General features: G+C 38.2%; 1 protein-coding gene across 10 annotated transcripts in view; it reads left to right on the top strand.

The window, feature by feature from the left end:
- Window positions 1–19,146, top strand: part of DOCK10 (dedicator of cytokinesis 10) — a 164,797-nt gene that overhangs the window by 77,847 nt on the left and 67,804 nt on the right. For 9 of the 10 annotated variants that reach the window (XM_074833712.1, XM_074833709.1, XM_074833708.1 and 6 more), the window contains exons 4-12: window positions 270–352; window positions 5,084–5,156; window positions 5,473–5,604; window positions 5,866–6,000; window positions 11,420–11,603; window positions 13,256–13,341; window positions 15,463–15,546; window positions 16,635–16,790; window positions 18,308–18,529. In XM_074833712.1, the coding sequence (XP_074689813.1) occupies window positions 270–352; window positions 5,084–5,156; window positions 5,473–5,604; window positions 5,866–6,000; window positions 11,420–11,603; window positions 13,256–13,341; window positions 15,463–15,546; window positions 16,635–16,790; window positions 18,308–18,529 (1,155 nt within the window). The remainder of the gene's footprint in view (window positions 1–269; window positions 353–5,083; window positions 5,157–5,472; window positions 5,605–5,865; window positions 6,001–11,419; window positions 11,604–13,255; window positions 13,342–15,462; window positions 15,547–16,634; window positions 16,791–18,307; window positions 18,530–19,146) is intronic. The other variant, XM_074833706.1, reaches the window with a different exon arrangement.

Genomic DNA, 19,146 nt, shown 5'->3' with positions numbered 1-19,146 from the left:
AGAATCAGTAAAGCATATTAAATTGCTATCAGCCCCCTTCTCCATCTTGTATGATTCAGTGCATTTGATTTAGAAGGGAAATTATACTTCAAAATGTGGAAACGTATGACTGACGTTCCTTTAAGAACTGTGCACCCAGCTATAAAATAGAAGAATATGTTTTCTAGCACAAAAGGCTCCCTCACATCTTTCTTGGTTCTCTAGCCTTCTTGGGTCTAAATAATTCTTTTAGTAATCCTATTGTTGCTGTTTGTGGTTTTTTTCTTTAGGCTTGCAAATACTACAGTTCCCAGTGGCACGTTGTGAACTACAAATATGAACAGTATTCAGAAGACTTTCGACACTTACCACAGTAAGATCTAGCATAAGTTCTTCTTTTTTCTTGTTTTTTCTATTAGGTTTATATCGTTTTGCTGAGCTTTGTCCATATTTGCACCTTCCTTTGTCTTACATGCTTTGCTTGTTTTACTGTATTTATAGTGCCTTGCATTTTTAAAAAGGGGAAGAAAAGGTCCTTTAACAAAAGTTCAAGACTTTGCAGAATTCACTAGTATCAACAAACTCAATTAGTGCTGATTCAAATCCTTAGAAGTTTATTTGTGTATTCAAAGCACAGTTGATACAGGAAAGTTGTCTTTCAGTTTTCCTCAATAATGCATAAATGTCATTCACCTTTAACTGGGATTAATTCTTTTTTTAGTTACCCTGTGTAACAGAGGAGTAGGATTTCACTTAGTGCTTTATAGCTGCACCATAAAGAACCGGGTGCAGTGTACTGGTGCAGCAGTGTTGATACAAGGCTGCAGAAATGTGCAGGTGTCTGAGTAAGTGGGCATCTCTTCTGTGCTTGGAGGCAATACATTAAAATATGTGTAAGGCAGTACATTAAAATAAGTGTAAGGATGCTGGGAGGAGAGAAACAAGTTCCTTGACTTGAGTGGAAAGAAATTAAGAACTTGGTGCTCACTCCTTCATGCGTGAGTTTCTACCCATACTCCTGTTTCTGACAGGTTTGTATCCTGTGCCCTGAGGACTGTTTTAGGGAGTAGTTAATAAAATCACTGAATGCCCAAACTGTGTTACCACCTGCTTTCCTGGTATTCAAGGCATTGAAATCATGGTACTGGATGAAGTAGATTGTTATGTGCACCTAACACAGGAATGGGTGCTCCAGGCTTGGATAGGATGGAAACTAGTAGTAACTAAACGTAGCGTTGCAAAAATCAGTAGACTGATTCTTATGGTCCCTTTAGATGCTGTGTTCAAAGGGTTTTGTGCTGCAAGCCTTCCCTCAGATCTGCATTCTTGCTTGTATGTTGGTATTTTTATGAACAATGAATATGGTAGTACAAAAAACCATTAGGAGTAGTTTTGCTAATCGGAGATTATAAACATACCTTTTCTTAAGTACCCAGTGTACTCATTGTTTTAGAAAATTGATGCATTTAGTGCTCAGGAAAAATGTTTGCAGCACAGCAGTTTTCCTTTTAACCTTAAGCATCTTCAGTCTTATGAAATATGCATTTGACAGACGTGGTTGCATTACTCTGCACAAAAGTAATACATCCTCTTCTGTGAAGGTTATTTTAATATGGTGCTTAGTATGATTTGCTTTCATGAGTTCATGCTCCAGGAATGTTATGGTGTCTCACATATTACTTTTTCCCCCCTTGCATAGAGGATTATATCAAAACAAGAGATCTTGTTTTGTCTTGTATCAGAACATAGCACTCAGGAGTGGTTTGGATGCAGCACTGGTTGATGTTTCAGAAGCAAAGTTATAGCAGGAGTGTTTTTTTGCTGAAAGTTGCTATGGCTTTTGAGCTTAACGTACCTTAAAGAGAGCTGGTTTGGAGTCCACCTCGTTTCATACCATTTCCAGCCTCTTCAACATCAACGGACCTTGATTTGCACATGCATGTTACAAAGTTCTGTGTTTTATACTAAATCTTCTCATTAAAAATAAAGTAGCTTGATACATCCTGTTCATAATATTGTATCTCACAGTTGATAGCTCTGAGTGCTCCATCTCCACGGTTTTTTGTTTTCATTTGTGCAAAACTGCTGTAGCACTATCAGAAATCTGAGCATATTGTTGTATCCGTTCCTTTATAGGAAAACATTGTATTGTGGAAGATTGGATGTTAAGTGTTTAGCTTTGCATCATGAGAAGGGAACATGATTTACAACACCAGATCTAACTGTGGCTAAAGTACTTCTGTTCACTGAGGGTGTGCTGAACCTTTCTGTGGGTTTTCCCATTTAGAAACACAAATTGGGACTCAACAGCCTTCAGCAGTGCTGAAGGACTTCCTACTTTTTTGTATCTGAGGTCATGCTGTGCTGTTTCACACAGTCATACAACATGTCAAGTAACGGCTGCATGGTGTAGCAGATTTTATCAGATATCAAAATTATTCTTTCTGAATACTGACCCTTTCTGATTGGGAAGCAGCTGCAATGTGATGCTGACCATGTGAGGCAGGCAGTGAGGACTCAACGTGTCCATGGTGCAATTCTACTGAAGTAGTGCCATAGCACAATAGAAGAGCTCAATGACATGTGCACAACAACATGACCAAAATGTTTAGCAATTGCTTTAGTTTTTCTCTGAGTGTGTTCCTCCTTTGAGGTTTTTCTCAGGTCTTTTTACCCCTTAAATTCCTCTCTGTGAGCTCTCACTACCTCTTTTTACACCATTTTTTATGCTTTGTGCTGCTGTGTTCTTGCTTCTTGAGCAAGTGGAAGGGTGGAGGAAGAACAGGGGTCGCTTAGCGTGTGCTGTGGTGACAGCGTCTGGAAACAGAAATAGTCGTTAGCAAAGTTTTTGCTGTCATTTATAGAAAACCTGGAACATTTGGTAGATATTTTAGGTCTGATCCCTTGGAATTCATCTTCATATGGGTCTGAAGAGGCAGTAGGCAGAGAAAAAGAGGGTATACCAAACAGGATCCTTACCACACTTTATCTGCCTGCCCTGGAAAGATGAGGAGCATGCCCAAAAGGGATTCCCATCCAAGGAAAGGGAAAACTTTTATGGAGAACGACACAGAGCTCCGAGTGGATGAGTGTTTCATGGGTGGTCAGTGAGATCTCACACCTGAAGCAGTAGTGATGTGTCCTTTTCTATCTCTTTTATAGCTCTGCTGTGAGGACAGAAAGATCTTCTTTCTAAGAAACTTACCATGTACCCAGGCTTGTGGAAGGGCTGTGGTTTGATGGGACAGGCTCCCTCTGACTGTGGAGCAGCAGAGCAGGGCAGAGTTGCTGTGTCAAAGGGTGAGGGGTCAGCACCACGCTAATCCAGCAGATTTCTGACTCCTTCCTCTCCCCAGTAACGTCAGCGCATTAGGGTTGGGGTTTTGTTTTGGGTGTTTTTTTAGTAGCTGACTAACTAACTTGTCCTGCTACTGGTACAGATCCTCAGACAAAGTGGTGTTATCTGTCTGTGTGTGGCCACACAGCATTGGACGCTCTGCCTACACGTCACCCCAAGAGCACTGCGGTGCACTTTTAGCCCTGAATAATGAATAAGCCAATAGGGTTTATGTCTAAAAATGTGAAGGCTTGAATGATGTGTTTGTGAAAGGTGGGTTTTGGCTTGAGATTTTTGTTTTGGGTCTTTCTTGGATGGGAGGGAGTGTTTGTGTAAGAATTTTTAACAGCTGCCCTTGGTTGCGTTGGAAAACCTGTGACGAATTTCAATTACAAATATTCTGAATATTAATGCTTTTACAGATATTAAATATGTCAATAGATTGCAAATGTTCCTTTTAATCAAAATATTGATCAGTTGTTTACCTTACATAAACACCCAAACTGGAACAAACTAAACCAGAGAATAAAGCCCTCCTGTGTTCTGTGTGCACTTGGTTCTCCTGGCTCTGACATGCCGACTCTGGTTGCGGTGAGTTAGTCACGTCAGGAGGACACTGACTTTGATATCAGGAAGTGAAGAGGACATAGGTATTGCTCATTAGTCTTCCTAATTTGTAACTTGTGTGTGAATGAATAGAAAATGAAAACGGTCAAAGTTACCGCTTTTTTTTTTTTTTTTTTTACATTAGTGACATTTAACATTATGTGCTAGTGTGGGCTAAAGTTTACGAACTTGAGAGAAGAAACTAGCTTAGGAGTGTGTGGTTTCTCTACTTCTGTTTGGATTTCTTCCTTGCACAGTAGAGAGTAGTGTTGCTGTCTTCCTGTTCTCAGGGTAGATTAAAGTAAATTCTGGAAAAGTTGGTCTTCCTGATAAAAGATGGCTTCTAGCATGACAACATTTGTAGGTTTTCATATGATAACTGAAGATTTCCAGGATGAGATTTGTAATCTTCAGGAATTTGAAAATGATGTTGATATTTCTCAGGCCACAGAAAAGTCTATTTTTTTTCTCCATCTAAAAATATATTTGAATTTTTATCATGTGTATTTGTCTGTTATTTAAGGTTTAATTCTGCAACATATGAGGTACTCTGGGCCTAAGTACAATTATTTATGTGCTTAAAATTAAGCAAGTGCTTGAGTGCTTTGCTTTTTCATATTGTTTTGGTTTTAAGTCCACAATACAAAGATCTTAAATGGCACCACATCTGTGGTGCGAAAGACATCTGTGTATTTTTAAAAATTACTTTTAAGACTGTGCTCATCATTTTAAATAGTAAAAAATATCTTGAAGTATCAAAGAAATGTAGAAGCTTTAAGCTGAATGTTGTAATGTTCTTCTTGGTTAGAAAAAGCTATTAAAGAGTTCATTCTCGTTCATTTGACAGCCTTAAATGGGCTCTCTCTTTGGAAACTGGTTTTTGGTGCCTGTTTTGGTGAAAGAGCAGTGAAGACAACAAGAAGTGGTATTTCATCATTTGTATAGAAGTGTTGCAACTTCACAATGTTGAAAAAAAATATATGGGGCTTAAGAAAAAAGCTGTATTTTGAAACTATAGTGATTTTAAAGGAGGTAATAGGATCGCAGAGACAGGTGTACTGAAGACATCACGGAGGCTCAGGATGGTTGCCTCCCTGAAATAGCAGGTATACGATTATTTTAAAAAAAAAAAAATTAAAGACATTTTTCCTCCCCTCCTAGAAATGAATATAAACCAGAGAAACTGCCATCACATTCCTTTGAAATCGATCATGAAGATGTGGATAAGGATGAAGTATGTATTCTGGTTTTTGATGAGTTTTTTTTTTTTTTTTTCCCTGGGGAAGAGTTATTTATTGCTTTACTATCAGAAAAAGAATGATAAGGGAGGCTTGTTATCTCCTATAAAATATTTCATATTTTAAATAACCCTGAAGTTAGTGTAATAGCTTTGTCTCCTATGTCATCATATGCACAGCAGGCATATTAATAACATCTTATTTTAAAAGGAATGAAAGGATGATTATTTGTTGTCAAGCACATCACAGTTTTCTTTAATCTTAGAATTCAAAAAGCAAGTCCATGCAATATTAATCATGTCTTTCATACAGGATACAACATCCCACTCATCTTCAAAAGGTGGTGGTGGAGGAGGAGGAGGATTAGCAGCAGGAGTTTACAAGTCTGGATGGCTTTATAAAGGGAATTTCAACAGCACTGTAAACAATAGCATTACTGTTCGGGTAAGGGGAGAGCATTATTCTTTCTTTATTCCATTTGGATTTATATACCGCACAGAGGCACACTTGTTTGCCATTGTCATTTAGCTGTTGGTATCTCAGGTTTGATTACGTTGCTTTAAATGATAGTAATGTTGCAGTTGTCTGCAAAATAGTGTGAGTGAAGGAGTTCTCTATTATTTGAACCCTGTGAATAAAGTATCAGTGAAAATAATTTGCAGTGCAACAATTGTCATTATTTTTTCTTTTCTTTCCTCACTTCAGTCATTCAAAAAGCGCTACTTTCAGCTGACACAGTTGTCGGATAACTCATATATTATGAATTTTTATAAAGATGAAAAAATATCAAAGGAGCCGAAGGGATGTATTTTCTTGGATTCTTGTACAGGAGTCGTACAGGTAAGTTTCAATTTATTTCACTGTATTGTTTGGGTGTCAGATAAATTTAAGAAGGCAAGTAGAAGAACACATACATTAATGGAATAGTGGTCTCATTAGCAGTTTCGTTAAATGAAATCACCATTAGTTTTGCTCTTTAAATTGGTGCAAGTGCTCAGACTGACAGATTACAGAAACCGCAGTTGAATTACAGTAGCAGATCATGCATGTGCTCTTTGCTCATGACACACATGAGAAAAAATATCATAAAATGTTTCTTTTCACTGAAATTATTTTCTTAGCTGCCAGATTTTATCTCATGCTTACTAAGAGCGTACTTGCTTGTTGTGGGTCAAAGAGACTCAGGTTACAAAGCATTGGCTGTTGGGCAAGGGGTAAATTAATCCTGTATCCTGATCCTCCTTGAAGATCATCACTTTTGGAGGTGATAGAGTCTTAGTGGCAGCAGGTAGGACAGAGCTTTATTGTTTATTGTGGCTTGGAAACGTAAATAGTCAGAAATGTCTGACACCATAATTATTTTTTTTTTTTATTCTCCCTAAGATTGTGTTCTTAGCGCTTCCTCCCCCCCGCCTTGCTCTACCTTTTCTCTAATTCCATTAATGTATTTATTTTTTCTTTTTTTAATTTTTTCCCATTCTAAACAAGATGTTATCTTGAATAATGTGGTTGATCTCCCCCCATGTGTCACTAAATAAGGAAATTCCTTTTTTTTTAAGCTATATTTTATTCTCTACTACTTAACCAGTAAAGATTGGTAACGGTGCTACTGCAGACTGATTTGAGGGTTGCTTTGAAAGAAACCTTTCAGGTAATGCAAGGGAATATCCTCCGATAAATACAAGCTTTTGTTTGTTGGGAAGTGTCTCCTTCACCCCTAAACAGGGGCTTTGGAGAAAGAAAAATAATCAGTGAGTAATTCACTCTGGGAATAAATATTTGCTGACAGCCCCCTGCAGAACCTCCTTCCTGCACCCGGGAAGGTACCCAGCTCTATAGACAGTGACTGTTTCCTCTGTATGGTTCAAAAGGGTGGGGTTTTTTTCCAAACAGGTGTAGAACAGGATGGAGATAAATATGTAGAAGGACAATGATGTTTGTCTGTGTCAGTCTGTTGGCTTGAAAGACCAGGTAGCTTGGAAGTGTGGCAGAAGCCATAGAGATTCTTATACAGAAATGCTGTTTAGAAAGTACTGCTTGCTCCTGCTTGCTGGTGTATGCTTTTTTTAAGATGGGTCTCAGCCAGAGCTCTAGTTAAACCCTGAATATCCCTGTAGTGTGATTTTTAGGTATAGATTTAATGCTATCCCAGAGGGTGCCTGTTCTGCTGTGTTCTTTCTGATGACACTCCATGATAGCAGAAATGTCTTGACTGCAAGATTTCTGGCCTTTTTGACTAACCTCTGATAAAAAAGCTCAAGAAACCTTTGAAATCCTTCTTCTGAACTTTGACAGCTGCCTTCTAAATCTTCATTGTTCCTGCAAATTGTCCCAAACTGTTTGAACTGTATGTTCACCTCTCACCTACCCCCAGATGCTAGTTTTTGTGATTGTTCTTTGATTGACATTTAGAATGGGATTTATGTGCTATCTTCACTGGCAAAAAGTGAGAGTCATAGCCCAGGGGGTAATAGGGCAAGTATCATCAGCTGTCAAAGTCTGTGATGAACTTAAAATCAAAGGACTGAAAAACAAAACCTGGCTTAGAGTTGCCATAAACAGGGAGACCATAGAATGTGGAGAAAGAGTTGAGTAAAACTAATGATTTGTAGGAAAACTGTGATGTGAAGGTTCTGATTTTATGAGTTTTAATACCACTATAAATCATTTAACTCTCTGTGAATGACTTTGAGCTCCTGTTTGGTAGGGGTTGAATATCTACATTGTAGTAAACATCCTGGAGAAATCACCTCCAGATAAAATACAAAATACTTCCGAAATAATTCTGTTATTTTGGAAGAATGACCCTGCAGGCATTAGACTTAGCCTGATGTTTCATTTATAGCTCATCCATAGTTTCTTTTTGAATCTTGTATTATTTCCTTCTGGAAGAAATTTAAAACTTGAAATTAAGTGTTGAAGATTACGAGTCAACCTCAAGGTCCACATACCATATGGAAGGACTTATAGAGAAGCAAACTGAGAAACAGTACTTTTTTTTTTTTTTTCCTCATGTTAACTGATCAAGAAGAAAATAGTTGGCTTTAGATTTGAAACAAAGACTTTGCTGTAGATCTCATCTGCTTGCCAGAAGTCTGAAGAGCAGATGGAAAAGTGGATATTGAAGTTTCCCTGCCCTAATGTTCTTAAGATTCAGTATGCAAGATGTATTGCCCTATTAGATAATGTCTAATAGTGTTACAGTATCTGATGTAAAGATCTTGGCCATGTCTGTAAGGGGAAGTACATAATATAGACAAGAAATGCATTCATTTTAATACTCTTTGTCCTTTCTGAAGATAAATTAAAACGTAGCATTTTTCTGTATAGATTGTGCATAAATTGGTATACATAATCCACTTACACAAATAATCTATTTTTAAAAGTTTTGAACGGACACTACCTAAGATTCTTGGCATAGTTCCATTCAATTTCTAGCTCTTGGTCAAGCCCTCATGTTGTATCAGTAAAAACAGGTTTCAGTGAAATTTTAGTCCTTGTTTTACGTTCATTTAAATGTATGCAGTGATTGGAGGATTAGACTGATTTCAGGATCAAGAAAATTGTTGGACACCCAAGAACCAATTGCTACAAAACCCAACCCTCTTCTTACCCTGTGCTGGGAGAACTAAAATTTATATCACTGAAAGAATATTCACCTCAACAAAGTACTTGAGAGGAAAACAATTCCCTACCAAGAGAATTTCCAGTAGCAGAACTAAAAAGTAATACGCACGCACACACATACAAGCACACAATCCCAAGTCAGTTTGAAAAGCCAAGATTTGACTGACTCTGTTGACCCGAGTAGCTCCAGAAGTTGTTCAGTTTTAACTGATTCCTGTGCTGGGTCATGGCATGTAATATAAGGACTGGAGCAAGTGATTAACAACAGATTGGGTAGGAATCTTCTAAATCATCTCTGCTGCTGGAAAAAAAAGTTCATGGAACTTTATTCTCAGTGTCTTGGGTTCTCGCTCTCCTCCTCTGCTAATCAGTATCAGATTTTGCCTCTGTTCCTCTTAAATAAAAATATTACTATCATCTCACCATCTGGCTTAGAAGCTATTCTTAGTAACTTGTTGATATAGGACTGTACTGAGAAGTAGTTATCGTATGTAGAGCTACAGGATACCATTGTCATGTTACTTGAGACTGTTAATGAAGAAAAATAAAATTGAGTGAAATGGCCAGTTATGGGTGGATGAATTGTTTTTAATTTGTCTGCATCACTCCAAGGTTAGATGTGTCAACAAAGTGATGGCAATTTTCTGGAATACTGAAAACAAACCACTGGCACTGATGTCTGTAGTCAGTGGTTGTAAAAGTTTGGAGTAATAGGGGGTAGGACCCGTCAGTGTTCTTTCAGATTTAAGTAAGGAAAGAAAATTGGTGCAACTGTTTCCATAAGACTAAGAGATAAAAGCTTCACTAATTTGTTAAATTTGAGGGGTGAAGCACATTATATTAGATCACATCCCTCTGTTTAATTTTATTGAGCTGTTTCAGTAACTAAGCACCTGTTAATTCTTATGACAGAAGTTGATGGATTAACCATCTACTGCAGGTGAAATCTGGTGATACAGAACAGATCTCAGAACTCAATGTGTTGCCAGTAGACTGGGCATTGGTTCTTATTCTATACTTGAAAAGGATAGCATTGCAATGACTGAACAGTACTATACCTCACCTTTTGCGTCCTGCAAAGAATTGTTGAAATCACCTTAGTCGTTTTTAAAATCTTTCTAACCCAAAGATGGCAGTGGGAAGTACCCATTGTAATCTTCTCATGTGGAGGAATTTGTCCTGTTGCAGTCTTCTGGAGAGATTTACTGGTTAATCTCCTTTCCAAGTTTAGACTCATATCAGCCGGAAGCTCTTTCAGAAAAACTGAAAAAGTATAAAATTATGTAGAAATATTCTCATCCTAACCATAATGTTTCTAACTTTATTAGATGCTAAGAAATTGTTACCTTTCTGTTTTTGTTAGCAGCATCTGTAAACACCTTGAAACAGAAGATTTTATAAATTGTTCACAATTAGCTTAGACCTATTCAGGTCCAGCCTCAGCAGTCAGGGATGGAATAGTCTGACCACAAGCTGACTTTGCTTGCTTGCTAGTTTGAATTTGGTGAATTCAGTCCTGTTCTCATTGAGCAAATATTCATATGTCTTAGCACTACTTAGGATCTTGTTGAGTGTCTGGTGTGGTGGTAAGGTGTAAGAGACTTGGGCCTTAGAGGTGTTCTCTAGAGATAACTACAACTCATGTAGCAGCTGAACATGAGCCAGCAGTGTGCCCAGGTGGCCAGGAAAGCCAACGGCATCCTGGCTTGTATTAGAAATAGTGTGACCAGCAGAAGTAGGGAGGTGATAGTCCCCCTGTACTCTGCACTGGTGAGGCCACACCTTGAGTATTGTGTCCAGTTTTGGGCACCTCAATACAAGAGAGATATTGAGGTGCTGGAGCGACTGCAGAGGAGGGCAACGAAGCTGGTGAAGGACCTGGAGAACAGATCCTATGAGGAGAGATTGAGGGAGCTGGGACTGACTGTTTGGTTTGAGGAGAAGGCTGAGGGGAGACCTCATCACTCTCTACAGCTCCCTGAAAGGACATTGTAGAGAGGTTGGTGCTGGTCTCTTCTCACGGGTGATTAGTGACAGAACAAGAGGGAATGGCTTTAAACTGCAACAGGGGAGGTTTAGACTGGACATCAGGAAAAAATTTTTCACAGAAAGAGTGGTCAGAGAGTGGAATAGGCTGCCCAGGGGGGAGGTGGTGGAGTCACCATCCCTGGATGTGTTTAAGGGTCATTTAGATGAGATGCTGGGGGATATGGTGTAGGACAGAACTTTGTAGAGTAGGGCTGATGGTTGGACTCGATGATCCCAAGGGTCTTTTTCAACCTGAATGATTCTGTGATTCTAATAGTGTACTTCACCAACAGAGGTCTTTCATTATTCCACTTGGGAGAGGTATTCCTTGCTGTAGTTTGAAGTGTTAGTGTCCATAGTCTTAGATTTCTATGGCTAAATAGAAGACGTGTATTTGGCCATAGAAGATCTTAGGTGCACAAAGACCCAACAATAAATTAACATTAATATCACACTACTTGGATTTTCTTTAAAGCCACTGAATTTTGCTTTAATGTTATTTTTAAGGAGTGGCCATATACATGTCCATCTTATGGATGTCTTTTTATGTACCTTTTTGTAATTAGTTCTAGTGTTTATTTTTCTTTTCCTTTTGTTCCAACAGAATAACAGGCTTAGGAAACATGCCTTTGAGTTGAAAATGAATGACCTCACATACTTTGTGCTGGCAGCTGAAAATGAGCAGGATATGGATGACTGGATTTTCACTCTCAACAAAATCCTCCAAATAAATCCAGAGGGAACCATTCAGGAGAGGAAAAGTGCAGATCTCACTGATCTGAAACTTGGTAAGAGTGAATAGTCTCTTGCATTGGGTTTTTTTAAATCAAATGAAAAAAATTGAACCTTCGGATATCACTACTGAATCATTTTAACTGTCTGAGTCTGTAATGGATTCTGCACCTATTGATTTCTGACGAAGCAGCACCAGTCTTTTGGCAATCCCCGAACAATGTCAGCTAACTCCTCACAGATCATTTTCAAGAGGCTGTGGGGGAGGTAAAGCTGCTCCCCACAAAGTCAGCAGGAGCAACATGGCTCTGCTTTGCATATGCAGCACTTTTTCAAATATAGTCCTCTCTGTCAATGAGCTTGCTCGTACTTTGTGTTTTACTGTCTTGGAAGTCTGAAGGTTTTAAAGAGTTTTGTGCTGGAGAGAGGTTAGATCAGTTCTTTTTCCAGCATTTTGTTTTCTTTAAAAATCAGGAGCTAATAATAATAAAAAAAAAAAAAAATCCCAGCTGTGATATATTGCTCTTTTCCTGGAAGCATATTAACTTTTCATTTCTTGCTTTTGTGAATTTGCGTATTAATATGATTTCACTGTGGAAGAAAGAATTGGATGCTCTCTTATACTGCACTCTTCATGAGGCAGTAATTCATTCTTCCACATAATAAATCCATGTTCAGTTTGGATGAACCCCAGCTGAAATTCTAAGACTGAGAATACTGGAAACCTTGATAGAGATTTGAACTGCTTGTGCTCTGAGCTGAATCAAAGCTTTGAATCCACGTGCGTCTGGATCTTGGGGAAGTTCAGAGCTAATTGAAGGCTTTATCCTGTTGTTTATAATAAATTCTGATTTTGGAGGGACAGGATACTCTTCATATAGCCCAAGATGTTTTTATAATTTGGAGGAAGAAGAGACTTGCGCTTCAGAATCAGATAAGTACTTTTGAAAATCCAACCCATAAGGGATATTAGTTAAACAGGAAGAAATATGTACCTAAAAGGTCAAAGACATAAGGCTAACAGAAAACAGAAGTCTCTACTGGTAAAAACCCTGATAACAAGCAACAGGAATGTGCTATGGAGTTAACTTGTCAAAAGGCATGATGCTTTCTTGGCAGAAGAGCCCTAAATGGTAGTAATGACTTATTTCACTTTGTGCTGAATTACCTAGTGAAAGCAGAACAATCTCTGGTGAGCTAAGTAAAGCAAAGGGCTTGCTGTATAGTGCTGTTCTCTGGATCCATAGATTTGCCGCTCATGGAATCCAGACTGCATCCCTCCCCTTCCCAAAGAGCAGGTAAGGTCCTGCCTGCCTTACTGAAGACTCCCTTTACTGGGAGTCCAAAATCTTTCAGTTGACATAAACCCTCGGTGTTGCCTCAGAACAGACTGAGAAAGCAAAGGAAGGTGTGTGTCTTTTGGGGCATGAATATTTGTCATGGATGAATGTCAGATGTTTCACTGAGTCAGACCTCTTGTTTGAAAGCTTAAATACAGACTAAGTTACATGAAGCACTGGTGAGAGATGAGGTTGAGGAGGACAGAGCTTTACATTAGTATCTCTTCCATTTGTTAGCCTGATGATACTAAAGGGAATAAAAAGAAATACCATGGGGATAGGTTTTTTGTTGGTTTTTTTTTTTTTAAACCCAATGGTAATAGTAAGTATAGTAAAAACATTTGTGTGTTTTTTTTCTTCTTTTCAAGACCCTGCAGAAGTTTCAGTGAATTATGATTGCTCTCAAGAAGAGACTGATTCTTCAGAGAACACCTTGCACCCAGACTTTGCAAAAGTAATGCATGTTATATTTATCCTTATAAACTTAGTGGAAAGTGCTAGCTAGGTGAAAAATGCCTGCCAATAGAGGATTATTAATATTGTGAAAGGTTTGAAAATATAGCACAGTCCATTGTGATTGTTAAAGCCATGACAAATGACAGGAATAACTTTCTTTCTGAACAGCTGATGGCTTTGTTTAAATGAGAAAAGCTCCACTGAATGTAAAGAAAGTAGGTGTTCCTAGAGTGATTTGATTGTGAAGTCAGTAAGGGTCTGGTCCCTGCAGTTATCTGTGAAATATTTACGCTTCTTAACTTATTTTAGAAGAGTTTGGCCCTTGGAGAGCCAAGATTTCCTGTGTGACTTGAAAGGAAACAAGCTGTGAACTGCTCATCACCTTCTGTAATTTCATTGAAAGATTCATGTAGTATCAGGGGAGGCATTTTGTCCTCTGGATCTCATAAACTGCTTCATGTGGATGAGATAATTGTAGACAGTGCTAAGAAGCTTTTTGATGAAAAGCTAGATTGGAAGTATTTCACTGCTTTTCCTTAAATGAATGTATGATCTGTTTGTAATCTTCTGTCAGCGAGCTACTATAGATACCATCTATACAGCCAAATGCTATTTGAGGATGTTACTCCCACAGATTTGAACTGAAAGCTGTATATGCAAATGAGGACAGAATTTGGTCTACATTTTACTGTAGGTTGTATTGATATATATGAAGTGGTCACCTAGAATTTAAAAAACAAAACAAAACAAAAAAACAACAAATCCAAAATAAAAACAAAACAACCAACTAGATGAAATGTAGCTGAGTTTATGTGTTAAGGACAATGGTAGTATCTGATTGTCTCATCTGTGGATAGATACTTTCTAAGTATTGGCTAATGCAGATATCTCAAAGGTATCTTAAAGACCACAGGTGGCCTGCAAGACTGAAATAAATGGTCTGTATGTTGTGTGATGCTTGTATTGACCTTTATATGGTTAATTGCTGTTCCCCCTGCCCTTGCTTTATAGCCTGGCTGCAACAGTGATCTGTAGCCTGTCCCTAGTCCATGATGGGTATATCTCCCAATCCCATTTCTAACCTAAACAAGTACACCAGGGACACATCAGGACCTGCTCCTGCAAGTCAGCTCATGGGTGGGGCATGTTAGGAAGTGAACACAGAGCTTTTGGTCTTGCTGTGCGGATTCTGCTTGTTACTTAATGTGTGTCAACGATGTCATGCTATTGTGAAAAACACAAAACATTGAACGGAACCTGAACAAGAGCATAGCCTGTACCCTTTCAGCTAAGGTTTGTACTCAGTATTGGAGTTGTGGACTCCATTAATAATTCAGAGATTGAAAAATAAAAAAAGTAAGGAAAAGCAGAATGCAAAGAAAGTCTGAAGGAATTGTGCCTGTTTAAACTGAGAAAAAAGGTTTCAAAGGTATCCTGAAGGATCTATAAGGGGAAGGGAATGCGTAGGGTGTACTTCACGTGTTGGATGAATGGGCTTCAATAGTGGGGGTAGGAAACAGGGTAGGAAAGCACCAGGTGGCTTCAGGAAGTTGTTGAGTTGATTTTTATCAGGGAGCTTGTTATTAATGTAGGCATGTGTCTGTCAGAAATAAAATGGGTGGGACTGATCCTGCCTTTGGCAGAAGGATGGATGGGGAGAGGACTCCCAGCCTTACCTTTAGGTGACACACTGCAATCTGTGTCTGCCTACCTGTAAGGCTGAGCTGCGCTTTCCTGTTCCCCTTTCTGCCCTTCCCCTGACACGAGTGGTTTTCTGTGGGACTGGTAGTGTTCTTTTTATCTTGACTGGGGGATCCCTAGTGATTTTAGTGTAGTGATCCACCATTCTGACCTCTTACGCAGTGGATTCTTTAGTAACATAAATGAACTTGAATTACTTAATTGATCTATGAGGGGTTCCTTAGAAGTATATCATGGCCTGAAAATCTCTGCTTCACAAGCGTATCACCTTCAAAGAGTGCTTGAATGTGCTTTTGGGTAACTACTACAGAAATGAGAAGTGTTCTTACAAATGAAACATTGATCATTCATTTAGAAGTCTAACAACTATGGATTTCTGTCCTTATGTAGAAAGCTAATTTATTATCTGTCACCACAGTACATCACAGAAACAGAAGAAACAGTGAAAGCCTCTCGAAACATGGAGCGACTAAATCTTTTCTCTTTGGATCCTGATATAGCAGTAAGTAAATTTTTTTTTTCCCCAAGTTCTTAGAAGTTTTAAAATACAGGTGGTCTGAGTTAACTGGGTTAGCTAAGCCACCAGAGTGGATTGGAGTTCAGCAAGCAACTGGGTATAACCAAGACTTCAGTTTTGAAGGGTGAGGGGAGCTATCTCTAGTCCATAGAGATTTCTGTATAGACTCTACCTGTATCTGATCACAGAACAGTTGAGGATGGAAGTAACCTCTGGAGATTATCTAGTCCAGTCTAGCTAAGCTTTGAATCATTGAAGCTGAAAATATTACAGGAACAGAACCTTCTCTTGGACTGGGAATGTTACAAGAACAGTGTTTGTATTGTTATTCATTACACTGAATTTGACTACAAAAACATGCATGGATATAAAAAGCAGTGGGAAGGTACAGTTGGAGGTACAAAAGGCTATCTATGTGAAAAAATGTTCAGCTGGAAATGTAGGAAACTTCTTTTTATCTTCAGCTTCTTTATCATTTAGTGTCAGAGTTCACGATTCAAATAACATTATTTCTTGCACTGAATATACATTTGCTGGTGATTTAACTGGAAACTAGTTAAAAAGATGATTTAAGTAAAATCAGGATCTGTATATATTCAAACTTGAGTCTGTTGTCAATCAACTGTAGCACTGTTAGTAAAAATATTAAGTGAATTGAAATAGCCATGTGGTGTATAAGTGAGGGGAGGGGAAAGGTCCAAAATCTAATCCTAAAGTGTGGTGTTATAGTCTGAAAATATGTGGCTGTTTAATCTATATGAGGAAATTAAAAGCTAAAGTTTCAGAAGCAGTAAGTAAAGAAGAAATAAATCTGTTCTAAAATTATAGGAAACCTAACTTAGATCCCTAATTCTGCCTCTGACCTTGTAAATGCCCTCAGGCAATCTTTTTGATTTGCTTCCTAATCTATAAATTAGGAATAACACTCATTTACTGTGGTAAAATGAAGATATCCACAGTGACTTTTTGAGCTTTTGGGGTCCTTCACTGATTCTCAAGACCTTTAAAAAGCTTTCTTAGTTTTGGAATGCCATGCTTTTCTCATGTATAACAAATCACCCAACTTATTTCAGTTATTGAATCCTCAGAAAAAGGAGTTTCCAGGGTCAAACTCAGTGATCAAGCCATTTGAAGAAAAGCCTGCAAAGAGGATCCTGATAACTTGCAAATCCCTCAGTTTGAATCTCCAGGCCTGTGTTACTGAAAATGAAAATGATCCTTCAACCAATGTAAGCTTTACTTAATTCCCTGTGATTTTTTTTTTTAAATTCTTTTTTCTCTCTTTCTGTGTGCTTGCTACTTTGAAAAGAGAATGTAAAAGAAAAGCTGTATCCTGCACACATACTGCATTCACTCATCCTCCACTGCCCATCCCTTTGGACAGAATAATGAAACTGATGAACTTTTCTATAAACATTTTGATGCTGATTTAGATTGCAGACTTTTAGCTACAGTTCAGTGGGGAAATAGAAATGTGAAAATCCTTGAGAATTCTTAACAATTGCTATAAGAACAGGTTTAAACTGCCAAGACCTATGTAGGGAAGCAATTGAGTATCAGTTGCTGGTGAACTGTTTTTTTGTTTTTCAGAGAGAGACCAGGGACCAAGCAGATTAAATTACAGAAGAGAAAGCAAAATAGAAAGGACCGGATGCTTCATCTAGTGGAAAAGCCCAGCTAAAACCAGGACAAACCAGAAAATTTTGCTTATTCTTACTTTAAGAAAAAAAGGCAGGGAAAAGCAAGATGTAGCTGTCAGTCCATAGTTTTTAGATAGCTCTCCTCTGAAGCAGGAAAGTTTTGAGAAATTAGTGTCCTGGCAACTCAGCTTTCATACATTACATATGAGGCATTGATTTTATTTTTTTTTTTCCCTTCTTCATTTGAAGATGACCTCTACATGAGTGCATATTCAGCATGATGTAATCAATACTTTTTTTTTGGCAGACTGCAATAAATGTTTAAATGAAGTTGTGATGACTGTACCAAGGGCATGTGCTAACTCACTACAGAGGCTGAAAAAGCATAGAATATTGTACCTGCCATAGTTTGTTCCTTATCTCCAAAGTTTAAGATTCTAATTTCTGGACAGCTCAGAAGGTGTTATTCTGAGATTGATTTATTTGGTCAAAACTGTGGAGGCTCTTTAGAGGTTACTTACAGTCATAGGACTTAATTCCCTGGTACTATGCAATGGAATAAATGGGTACTGTCAGAGCGGTTTGAATGCTCTTGGTTTCCTAGCAAAATGGAACATGTGTTTCCCACAGAATAATACACCCATGCATTTGTGTTTGTACCAGTAAACATTTTTCATCTGCTTACATTTGTCATCTTTGTGCTGCATTTTTGACAATCCCCGGAAAGCCCACCCTCACTCTTCTTTCTTGTATAATGATCTACATTTTTAAAATCCTGTAATAGGTTTCTCTGGGCTCTATTCATTTACTGTAATAATTATTTGTGACAAATACATTTGTGTTTTATTCTGCGAGTTTCTAAGTTAGCTGTCAATTACTGTTCTGGTGCATTGTTAACAAACTACCTCTAAAAGCCCCTGAAATCACATGGTTGGAAACTAACTTTGGCGAGGCTGTGTGTGAGCATGTGTTTTTAATGAATCTCATAATTTGTAAATAATATTTGTTTGCTTTCTTTTTTTCTAGCTGCAGGAACCTATTAAAATATAGAGTTTACCACATTGCTCTCAGTTACCACTAAATTATGTTTCTGGTGTTTTCTCCAGGTAGAGCCTTTCTTTGTGAGCGTGGCACTGTATGATGTCAGGGATGGCAGGAAGATCTCTGCTGATTTTCATGTGGATTTGAACCACACACTCGTTAGACAGATGATTTCAAGTTCCTTGTTTTCATTAGAAAATGGCACTGTTGAAAATACAGACTCAAATGAAATGGAAGAACCACAGGTGAAGGGGTTCCCAGAAGAATGGCTGAAATACCCGAAACAGGTATTCCATGTGTGACTTGCATGACTTAGCGACTCATGTGACTTATTTTAGTTCAGTAGTAGTATTCATTTTCATCAGAGAATTTATCTGTACTACCAGTGGTTCTTGTTTTCAAGAATACTCTTTTTTTGTATATCAGTGGTGCTTGTGTACAGATGCTTGATTTTTGAGCTCCCTGTATAGACTTCAAAACCATTTACAATCGAAACTTTGAAAAAAGTTAGTGTCTGTTATTTAGAGAAACCACCCATGTTTCCTGTGCTCTTTGGTTTCACTTGTTGACCTCTCCCAAACCAGCCAAACAAAATCGCAACTTAAAGTGACACCTAGATGCTGCATTAATCTCAAAGGACTTTCACGTTCTTGCTGTTCCTGTAAGCCTTACTCCAAAACCCCATACATTACCTTTTCTTTTCCCTGTCATTCCCCTGAGGTGTGACTAATTTAGGCCAGCACTTAAGTACTGTTCAAGAGGAACAGTTAGGTTAGGTGATGCTAATGTGGTCATACTACTTCTCGACATGAGTCAGTCTGTTTGCAAGGTGCTGCATGTGCACAAGCTTACTTCAGCGCTAGCACAAAGATTTTGTTTTCCGTCTGGATGTATTGAATATGTA

This window comes from Strix aluco, chromosome 9 (genome assembly GCF_031877795.1).
Source record: "Strix aluco isolate bStrAlu1 chromosome 9, bStrAlu1.hap1, whole genome shotgun sequence".
Taxonomy (NCBI): Eukaryota; Metazoa; Chordata; class Aves; order Strigiformes; family Strigidae; genus Strix; species Strix aluco.
The sequence above is the reverse complement of the archived record's forward strand: the minus strand, read 5'-3'. Positions and strand labels throughout refer to the sequence as shown.